General features: G+C 42.6%; 1 protein-coding gene across 1 annotated transcript in view; it reads right to left on the bottom strand.

Moving 5' to 3' along the window:
- The window catches only part of LOC121277696 (kinesin-like protein KIF6), a 109,416-nt gene extending 98,518 nt beyond the window's left edge, over positions 1 to 10,898 (bottom strand). The window contains exon 1 of the mRNA XM_041187333.1: positions 10,826 to 10,898. Within this exon, the coding sequence (XP_041043267.1) occupies positions 10,826 to 10,898 (73 nt within the window). The remainder of the gene's footprint in view (positions 1 to 10,825) is intronic.
- Between the last annotated feature and the right edge of the window lie 866 nt (positions 10,899 to 11,764).

Raw genomic sequence — 11,764 nt, forward strand, 5'->3', positions numbered from 1 at the left:
ATGTTATGTTCTCACCGACTTCCTTAACCTGTCTATATCCCTTTGCAGTCTCTATACATTCTCTTCATAGCTTACTTTCCTACCTATCTTTGTATTATTAGCAAATTTGGACAAACTCTGTACCCTCATCTAATTCATTGATATAGATTGTAGTGACTCCTATTTCACAACCACTGCCTGTCGGCTATTAGAGCAGTGAAGTGCACAGAATAGAAATGGAAAAAGAAAAAAAAAACACATTAAAGGCTGGTTTGTTATTTGGCAACATCTGGTGTAGGCAGGAAACCAGAAAACCAAACCTAATGTCTGACCATAACAAAATTCAGTTTAGCTATTAGATTCCACAAGTTTTCATCATTTTATAAAACATCTTGACATTAGTCAGCCACTTTTTTGTTGACCTAATGAACAATTTGTGATTGAGTTATAAATTTGAGAATTTCCTAATGTTGTCAACCAATTAGTGGGTAACACCCATTACAAAGGAAAATAGGAACAGGAGTAGGCCACTTACCTCCTCGAGCCTGTTCTGCTATTCAACCAGATCATGATTTGTATCTTAACCTCATCCACCTGCCCTGGTAACCATTGATACTCTTGCCTAATAAAAATCTATCAATCTCAATTTTGAAATTTTCAATTGAATCCCAGTCACAATAGCCTTTTGGGGAGAGGGTTCCAAATTTCCATTATCCTTCGTGTGAAGCAGTACTTTCTGACATCACCCTGAACAGCTTAGCCCTAAGGTTAAGGATATGCCATCTTATTCTGAGTGTCTCATCATATGAAATAGTATTTCTCTATTCACTCTACTGAATCCTTCAATCATCTTATGCACCTCAATTACTTAATACACCAAGGATCTTCACTATTTTTCAAGCAAGTGCCACTTTCGCAAAAAAAACCTGGAATGTGAGAGCCACATTGACTACTTTATAAATTATAATTGCTTGCTACTCCTTCATGATGTAATGTTACAGGATAATGCATGTAACTAATAACAAATCACATACTATACTTAAAAATAAATAGACATGCATTTATTTAAAGTTGTGGTTGCGTTCCTGAAATTTGTGACTTTAAGTGAAACAACTTTAAATGAATCACTGGTTCCCTATGGGAATCAATGTTAGGTTCTGTAGGAACTTCCGCATCAGAAAAAAACAAATATTAAAACATTATACCCACTAAGCTGCAATACTCTACATTGCTAAATCCCTACATTGGTATTGGTAAATAACTTTTATATTTTTAAACTCATTTTATTTTAAAAAATACAACTTTCTACTTAAACCTGTCTGCCACCAATCCTGCTTCCTGAATCTGCTGCTCCCTGATCCTCCTAGTTGCTGCAGATCCTCCTCCTCCCCAACTCTCAGCATTGTGGTCTCTCCCTCTCCCCAACCTTCGAGTTGTGGCCTCTGCTCCCTCGCTGACCCACCCTCTTGCAGAACCTCCCACTCCCCGACTCACCCTCTCACAGTTTTCCTCTCCTGGACTTGTGTTCCTGTTCAAGATCCCACCGCAACTTGGAGGTCGGGGAGGGGCGTGGGCTGCAACTCATAGGTCGGGGGTAGGTCGCAACTTATAGGCCGGGGAGTGGCCACAGCTTGGAGGTCGGGGAGCAGCGAGAGACAGCTCCAAAGAAGCGCAGTCTCCCAATCATACGGGAAATGATATTAAAACAAATCTCGCGACGCTCAACGAGATTGCAGGAAAAGGAATGTCGGGGAGTGGCACTTAGCGAGGATGGGAGCCGCCACTGGCTCGCGGGCCATTACTACATTTTAAACTAACTTCCTGGTTCCCCTGTAGCATTTCATCTGCACCTTGTGAACTGCCAGTAAAACAAAGTAACAATAATTGACAGTGATTTTTTTCACAACATCTAAAGGTGATAGGATCAAAGGTAATGATTTGGAAATGTGTAAAACATTCAATAAATATCCTTTCCTTGAATGTGAGATGTTTTGCTCTTTTCCAGCCCACATGCATACTTTGTACAGATTCTCCTACCAAGCAACATAGTTAATTGCAGAGCTAAGAGCCATACCGAACTGTTCATGCTACTTATGCAGCTGTGAATCATAAAAATCTATAGAAAAAGGTTATTAAGCACGCAAGGGAAATATTTCCACAGTGCACAATTGCTGCCCCCCTACTAGGCAGACCCAGAGATGACAGTCTTAAATTGAATTGTCTGTCATAAAACTTGACCTCATAAAAATGGAATTACTTCACTGGGACATGACCAATAGAATTTTCAGGCGTGTAGCACTTTTCAGATTCTTAAGCTATTATATCCCCTTCCTTATGATTGACATGTTGGTTCTTAGCCAATGCCATGAATTGCAACCTGACCAATCACAAATCTCTGCTCAAGAAACAAATGGTGACCCATACTCACATGACTACTGGAAGAAAAAAATGAACGCTTTGAAATAGTTACAGGGATACAACAGAAAGCATGCACATTTCAATAGCGACAGTAGTCCTCACGCTACGTGTGCATCTTTGTTATAGTGCTGACAGTAGCCACTGAGGTGTTGCAAGTTTATTTGAGATTAGACACGAAGAAAAACATTTAGGAATAAGAACATGCTGATAGCCTTAAACAAGCCTAGTCAAGTCTACCAACCTTCCTTTTCAAACATTTCCCCCTCCATACACTCTCCATCCCGCAAATCCCCCAGTTCAAGCTGATATTTCTACCTTTCACTTCATCCTGGTACTCTTTCTATCCCTCGTTTCAATTGTTATTCTTGCCTCCATCCACTACTGCTGGCATTCGATTATTTACCATCTCAAAGCACAACTCCCAATTTGTGCCCCATTCCTCACTCTTTTCTGCCCTTCAATTTCCTTTACCCTTTATTGATTTCTTCTTTTTCCCATTTGTTATCTGATAATCCCTTCCCAATCCTCTTCATTGCCATATTTTCACCCTATGTTTCCATCATTGCCTTTCCCTCTTCTGCATTACCAATCATTGTCCTTTCTTCTCTCACTTTTTTGCACTTCATTGCTGTCTGCTGGCCCTTCATTTCCTAATTGCTAACCATTCCTCCTTCATTGCATCCATTAACTAGTGCCATCTATTTCTCTCTTCACCATTCATTTAGCTCTTCATTGTTGTACTCTCTTTATTACCACTCATTACTACTCATTTCTCCCATTCCACTCTTACTGGAATCCAGCTGCTATTAAGCTCAACCTTAGCCCCCATTCCTGCCACTAATAGCAGTGGTTCTGATCACTGAGAGTTCTTGCCTACAGTTTAGCATGCCAGAAGTCACTGCCATTAGAAGCTTGGAGCATGAACTGCTGAAAATGGACCCAATCCATTAATAGACCCATTAGTAGCCAGTGCGGAATAAAAAACAGAAAGTGCTGGAAAAACTCAGCACGTCTGGTGAGAGAAACAGTTAACGTTTCAAGTCCAATATGACTCTTTGGAACTCAGCTGATGTGGTTTAGGAACAGAGAGTTGGAAAAAGAGGAGTGGCAGTAAAGAGCTTGTACAGGTTTTTGTTAGCAAATGTTGACTGACTTTCAGCAGTTGGCATGTATGGCCTTCACCATATTCTTCACTCCCTTGAGTCTAATATCCAAATGAAGTTTGGATGTATAGCATGTGATTATGTCTAGCAATTGCTCTCCCTCAGGTTGTGCGCACTGATAAGGGCAGGTTACATAAAAAGTACAACTTCCAAATATAGTGGGGAAGAAAATAGTTTAATAAGAACCCCAAACTGTAACAGAGAAAAGCACTAACAGACTTTAATTAATTAAATATTGTTAAACTAGTCCAAAGTAGGTATGATATATTTGGACTTTAATAAAAACTTTGACAAAGTGTCACCTAAGAGGTTGGTTGTAAAGCATTAAGGTCCATTATACTAAAAGGTAAAGTTAGCAGCATGGGTAAGAAAGCAGAAAGGAAGATCAATGGATTTTTCTTGGATTGGCAAGACATAGCTAATATGTCTTCAGTGTGCTTCAGGGATCTGTTTCAAGATCGCTTTTGTTTAAATGATCTGGAATGATATTAAAATTTGCAGATTGTACTAAATCAAACCATGGCAAACCATGAATGAGAACATGTGAGAGTACAGAAGAATGTTACAGAGCTGAATTAAATATACTCTGAATGGAAAAATTATCAAAAGAATGGAGGAGCAGAGTAACCTAGCGACTATAAAAAGAGTTGCATGTGCAAAAATACATATAAAGTATTAATATCATTCACAGTTTCACATTTAGGGGCATTGACTAGGTACATTGCAAATAGGAGAGAATGACATGAAAATTTGTCAGTACACAATTTAAGGCACAAGAGTATGAGGCGACCACAAAGCGCAGCCAGACCAAGAGGCTCGAAATTGGCACTGAGCCTCCTTTAAATAATGTTGATGAGCTGCCGGTGTTGGCTGCACCTCCAGCAGCCAGTTTGCCCTTTTACAGCAGCAGCTAATTTTAAGTCAGGGTGCAAATGAGGGAAAAAAATGTCGAGTTTTGCAGGGCTATGCTGGGTGCCGAAGGTGCCTGACGTCATATTAGCTTCAGTTGGTTTTCAGGTATCCAGAGTGGTTTTCTAAAACAGCTTTAAGCATCTTACTTTTGTTACTGAGAGGTTTTATACCTATTTCAGAGCTGCCATGAGATTTCTGTGCATAGATGCAGTCAAAAAGGTCAATTAAAGTTTTAAAACAAAATTCATGTGGAGGAAGGAGCAGCAGTGGTGCTCCTTCCTGTTCTACTGTACTTCTGTTGGCTTCTGATAGCCATGGTTTCCAACATCTCCCTTTCCCACAGACAGCAAGCTCCCAATTCAATGAGATGGATCAACCATAATTCTGATATTGATTTCTTTTGTTGGTTAAGGAGTGAATCCAGAACATGACAGAAGAGAACTCCATGCTCTTCTTTGAAAAGGTGCCATGGGGAAGAATTTTTGTGTTGGCAAGCAGGCCCCGCCCCCGCTTGCTGACGCATACAATGACAGGCGGTGACGTCCGACGTGCCTCATTTAGCCTGTCAGTTCGGCAGGAGTGCAGCCGAATAGGCTGCACACCTGCTGAACCGTCAAAGGCCTATTAAGGCCATTAAGAAAGTAATTAAAGCTGTTAAGAATGCTGCCTGTCCAACCTTAAGGTTGGCGAAGAGCCCAGGCGGCCTTCACATTTTTCAATAAGCCTCATCCACGGGCGGGATGAGGTTTCATGAAGGGTTTATTAATTAAATAAAAATTTTTGAAAAAATTAATGGACATGTCCCAGCTCCTGTGATAGTTTCACATCAGGGGACATGTCCTTATACTTTTTTTTTTACCTTTTTTCAATGTTTCATAAGTGAAAGTACTCTCCCTGAGGCACAGAGGTGCCTCAGGGAGATAACTGCACTCTTTCGTGCACATACGCAAAAGAGCGCAGGCCCTGACTCAGGGAATACCCCCCCACCCGCAGAGGTGGTGTCACGCTGGGTGGGCCTTAATTGGCCTGCCCACGTAAAATGGTGATGCAGCCCAGATCGGGGGCGCCGATTGGGTTCGCGCCTGCCCCCACTCAACCCCCAACCCTGCGACGAGAGGAAATTTCTGCCCATGCTATCTTTTGCATCTACCTGGATGGTTCATTTAACGGCTCATCAAAAAGATGATAAAATGGTTAAGTGCCACTTTGGTACTGTTGCTAGCATTCTTGCGAGAGAGTGAAATTCTGAAATGGCACTTTCTTCCCCAGCAAAATGTTGTGAATTCAAGCCCCACCTCAGGAGTGATATTTCAGTGCAGTATCGCAGGATTATTACATTGTCAGAGGTGTGTTTTTAGTAAAGAGGCTGGTTAAAAAAAGACAACCGGCTGTGTGAGTAACAAAAGAGAATGGCAGTCTAATTTTAACAGGACAATTAAGTCTGTGCATCAGCTTTTGATAGATCTTCAGGACTGTCTAAATAAAGTGCCTGTGGCATTGTCATAAAAGAATTCCAAATAGTCAGACTCACTGGGGTTACCTAATAAGTCTGGCTGATCAGAAAGCTGAGAATCACACTAAACTAACCCAGATCTTGGCCTCAGCATCCAAGCTCAAACAAGCTGGTGCTATAAATTATAAATAATTAAAGTGAAAAAGCAGAAGGAGAAACTGAGTTCAATTAATGTGACCACAAACAACTGCATAGCTGGAGATTTTCAATTTTTAACCCTTTCAGGTTTCCATTGCAGGGAAAGAAATACACATAATTAAGTTGGTTGTAAATTGCAAGGTCGCAATTCAGTGTTTGAAGCTATCAGCAGAGGTCCTAATTAAGTTACTTTCTGAAGCACAGTGGCAGACAACAGTTATTCAACACAATGTATTCAAGGCAAGCTAGAACCATAGAAAAGTTACGGTGCAGAAAGAGGCTGTTCAGCCCACCGTGTTTGCGCCAGCCAAAAAAAGAGAAAAAAGAAACTAATCGCTCATTTTAATCCCACTTTCCGGCACCTGATCCGTAGCCTTGCAGGTGACTTCACTTCAGATGCAGATCCAGGTACCTTTAAAATGAGTTGAGCATTTCAGCCTTAACCACCAGCTTAGGCAGTGAATTCCAGACGACCACCGCCCCCTGGGTGAAAAAGTTTTTCCTCATGTCCTCTCCAATCCATCAACCAATCACCTCAAATCTATGCCTCCTGGTAACTGACCCCTCAGCTAGGGGAAACAAGTTTTTTCTGTCTACCCTAGCTCGGCCCCTCATAATTTTGTATACCTCAATTAGGTCACCCCTTAGCCTTCTCTGTTCTAAAGAAAACAAACCTAGCCTATCCAATCCCTCCTCAAGTGGCAATTTTCAAGCTCTGGCAACATTCTTGTAAACCTCCTCTGTCTCTCTTCAGAGCAATTGTGCCTGTCTTATAATGTGTTGACCAGAACTGTACACAAAATTCCAGTTGTGGCCTAAGTGGCATTTTATACAGTTCCATCATTACATCCCCGCTTTAGTATTCAATACCGCGCTCAATAAAGGAAAGCATTCCATTTGCTTTCTTGACCACCTTGTCCATCTGTCCTGCCATCTTCAAGGACTTGTGGACATGCACTCCAAGGTCTCTCATTTCCTCAAACCCTCTCAATAGCTTTCCATTTACTGAATATTCCCTTGCTTTGTTTGCCCTCCCCAAATGCATTACCTTGCAATTTTCTGGATTGAATTCCATTTGCCACTTCTCTGCCCACTCAACCGAACCACTGATATCATTCTGGAGTTGACAGCTATCCTCTTCACTACAAGGCCAATTTTTGTGTCATCTGCAAATTTCCCAATTGTGCCTCCCACATTTAAGTCTAAATTATTAATATATTACAACAAACAGCAACACTGAGCCCTGTGGAACACCACTGGAATCCGTTTTCTATACGCAAAAACATCCATCCACCATTACCCTGTGTTTCCTGTCATTGAGCCAATTTGGGAAACAACCTGCCACCTTCCCCTGTATTCCATGAGCAGAATTACCCCTCTGGTTAGTAGGGGCGGGGCCCACTTGCTGACGGGTAAAATGACGCACAGTGACATCGGGCAGGCGTCCCGGCATCACCGCGTGTCATTTAGATTTTCAGTTCGGCGACTCGACTGCGCGCCCACCGAACTGTCAAAGGCCTATTAAGGCCTATTGAAAAGTAATTAAGATGATTAATGGACCTGCCCGTCCAACCTTAAGGTTGGCGGGCAGGCGATGAGCCCAGGCAGCCTTCAGAAGAAACATGAAACCTCATCCACAGGCAGGATGAGGTTTCATGAGGGATTTAAAATTTGTGTTACATTTTTGATAAAAGTAATTGACATGTCCCAGCTCATGTGACAGTGTCAATAAAATTTTTCTCATTGTTTATTATCTTTTCAAAAGTAACACTGTTCTCCCTGAGGCAGCCCTTTGCCTCAGGGAGATCTGTGCACTCTTTCATGCGCATGCACATGCACGAAAGAGCGCTCAGGGAATCCCCCCCTCCCCCGCCCGCACAGGGAGCACATAGCGCTTCCTGGTGCACGTCACGCTGGCCTGCCCACGTAAAATGGCAGCGTGTCTGGGAACCCACCCACTCGCACCCACTCCTGCACAACCCCCCCCCCCCCCCCCCCCCCCCCCCCGACTGGGGGGAAAAAGCTGCCCCATGAGATCTCACTTTCCTAACTAATCTGCTATATGGGACCTTGTCAAATGCCTTACTAAAATTCATGTAGACAACATCCATTGCACTACCCTCTTCAATCTTCCTTGTTACTTCCTCAAAAATTCTATTAAGTTAGTGAGATACGATCTCCCCTAACAAAACCATGCTGACTACCCCTGATCGATCCATGCCTTTCTAAGTGACAGTTTATCCTGTCTCAGAATTGTTTCCAATAATTTGTCCACAACTGCAGTCAGATTGACCGGCCTATAATTTTCTAACCTATCCTTCGCACCATTTTTAAATAATGGTACAACATTGCCAGACCTCCAATCCTCTGGAACCTTACCTGTATCTAGTGAGGATTGGAAAATGATCCTCAGAACATCTGCTATTTCCTCCTTGGTTTCCTTCAATAGCCTGGGATACAATCCATCTGGTCTTGTAATTTATCCACCCTCAAGGATGCCAGTTCCTCCAGTACTTCCTCTCTCATGATGCTTAGTGTATCTAATATTTAATACTCCTCCTTAATTAGAATGTCTGCATTATCCCTCTCGCTAATGAAGACAGAGGCCAAGTACTCATTGAAAACCCTGCCCACATCATCTGCATCAACCCATAAGTTACCATGCACACCTCTGATAGGCCCTACCTTTTCCTTAGTTAGTCTCTTGCTTTTAATGTACTGGTAAAACATCTTGGGAGTTTATCTGATTTTACCTGCCAATATTTTTTCATATCCTCTATTTACTTTCCTAATTTCCATTTTTACTTCACCCCTGTACTTTCTATACTCCTCTAGGTTTCCAACAGTAGTAATTGTTTTGTGACTGTCATCAGCTTTCTTTTTCTGCTTTATCTTGGCCTGTATGCTTCCGGATAACCAGGGGGCTCTAGATTTGGCAGTACCAGCCTTTATCGTTGTAGGGACGTGTCTACACTGTGCCCATAGAATCTCGCCTTTGAATGCCTCCCACTGATTCGACACAGTTTTTCCTGCTAATAGCTGTATCCAATCCACTCTCAGCTTTGTAAAATTTATCTTCCCCTAATACAGAACTTTTACTCCTGTTCTATCTTTGTCCTTTCCCATAATGATGCTAAATCGAACTATATTATGGTCACTATCTCCAAAAATGGTCTGCCATTGCTACTTCATTCACTTGCCCAGTTTTATTTCCTAAGACTAAATCTAGAATTGCACCCCATCTTGCTGGGCTTGTTACATGATGGCTAAAAAAGTTCTCCTGAATGAAATTCAAGAGTTTTGCACCCTCTGTGTCCTTCATACTGTTCGTATCCCAATTAACATTAGGGTAGTTGAAGTCCCCAGCGATTACTGCCCTGGTGTTTTTGCACTCAGAAATCTATCTACATATTTGCTCTTCTAACTCCCTTCCATTATTTGGGGGTTCATACTACACTCCTGGCAGTGTGGCTGCCATTTTTTTATTTCTGAGCTCAATCCATTTAGCCTCATTTGATGCTTCATTTGTATATCATCCCTCTTCACAGCTGTAATTGATTCTTTAACCAATAATGCTTTACCCCTACCTTTTTTGTTCCCCTCCCTATCCTGCCGGAAAACTCCAAAGATGTTGAGCTGTCATTTTTGCCTCCCTTAAGCCATTCCAGCAATGATACCAGCCTGCCATGTGTCTATCTGTGCCCTCAGCTCATCGGCTTTATTTACTATGTTCCTTGCATTTATGCATATACCTTTTAACACTGCCAAATTCCTGTGTTGTACATTTTTTAATCTGTGCTGCTTCTGTCTTTCATATTTACTCACTAACCACCTCCCCGTTCGTTGCTCTGAATTTTCCCTCAGGTTCTTATCCCCCTGCCTATATAGTTTAAACCCCCCCCAACAGCACTAGCAAATCTCCCTTGTGAGGATATTTGTCTTAGTCCTGTTCAGGTATGGACCATCCAGCTTGTATATGTCCCATCTTCCCCAGAATAGGTCCCAATACTTCAGAAATCTGATGCCCTCCCTCCCATCAGCTTTCCAGCAATGTGTTTAATTGCTCAATTCTCCTATTTCTATACTCACTTGCATATGGGACTGGGAGTAATCCTGAGATTATTGCTTTAGAGACCCTGCTTTTCAATCTCTTTCCTAGCTCCCTAAAGTCTGCTTTCAGGACCTCATCCCCTTTCCTACCAACGTCATTGGTACCAACGTAGACCATGACCTATGTCTGATCACCCCCACCCCCCGAGGAGAATGTCTTGCAACCGCTACGTGACATCCTTGACCATGGCACAAGGGAGACAACACACCATCCTGGAGTCATGTCTATGGCCACAGAAATGCCTGTCTGTCCCCAACTAACGAATTCCCTATTACTACTGCTCTTCCCCTCTTCTTTCTCCCCACCTGTATAGCAGGGCTGCCTGTGGTGCCACGAAATTGGCTCTGCACTCCTCCGACGAACCAATACCCTCACTGGTATCCAAAACAGAAAACCAATTGGTGAGCGGGACCCCAGCAGACTCCTGCACTATCTGCCTAATTTTCTTGGACTGCCTGGCAGTCATCCATTCCCTTTCTGCCTCCAGGCTCCTAACCACCTCTCTGAATGTACTATCCACATAGCTCTCAGCCTTGCGGGTGTGCCACAGTGACTCCTGCTGCTGCTCGAGCTCCAAATTCTGCAGCCTACGGTTCTGCAGCTGGTGACACTTCCTGCACATGTGGTCGTCTAGGACATCGGTAGCATCCACAATTTCCCACATATTACAAGACTTGCATTCCACACGACTGAGCTGTCCTGCTATGGCTTCAATTTATTTCCTTTGCATTAACTTTATTTTACTTTGGTTTAGTTATGCTACTTTATTTTACCTGGCTTTGACTTAACTTTATTTCCCTATTGCTTGTGTTTCTTACTTAAATGTAAGTACCCCCTTCTTTTAAAAATGCGTTTTTCTAATTCTCAGCTACTTGATGACACTCCCGAACAGCAGTTTCTTGCCAACTAATGAACTTGTGTTTCTCCTGTGATGTTAGGTGCTAGGTGCTGCTGGCTGCCTGGCTCGGGGTCCTTCTCTTACACTCTCTTCTAGATGCTGCTGACTGCCTGTCCCAGGATCCTCCTCTCCTTCATTGTCCTCTAGGTGCTGCTGACTTCCTGGCTCGGGGTCCTCCTCTCGCACTCTCCTCTATGTACAGAAAAATTCATCACTTGAAGGGGAGTCCCTCTCGTCTCCTGCTTCCAACTTTATCTGTTGACCATTCTTGTCTCTCCGTTTTATTGGTCGTACTTTAGTTAATGTTCCTCTAAACGTTACTCTCTCATTGCACCTGCACTGCAAAGAAGTCATCCTTCCTTTAGATTCTCTTTGCTGTAATCAAAACTTATTGCACTACCTTCTACTCTATCTTACTCTTTGCTATCTTTCAGATGATTCGTTAAACTGAGGAAACATGTTTCCTCTCAGGTACATGTAAGAGATCCCATGCCTTTATTTCAAAGAAGAGCAAGGGAGTCTGAAAGATGGCATCTCCAACAGTGCAACACTCCTTCAGTACTGTACTGGAGTGTCATCCTGGATTTTTGTGCTCAAGTCTCTGAAGTGGGACTTGTAACCTCACCCTTCTG

This window comes from Carcharodon carcharias, chromosome 5 (genome assembly GCF_017639515.1).
Source record: "Carcharodon carcharias isolate sCarCar2 chromosome 5, sCarCar2.pri, whole genome shotgun sequence".
Classification (NCBI taxonomy): domain Eukaryota; kingdom Metazoa; phylum Chordata; class Chondrichthyes; order Lamniformes; family Lamnidae; genus Carcharodon; species Carcharodon carcharias.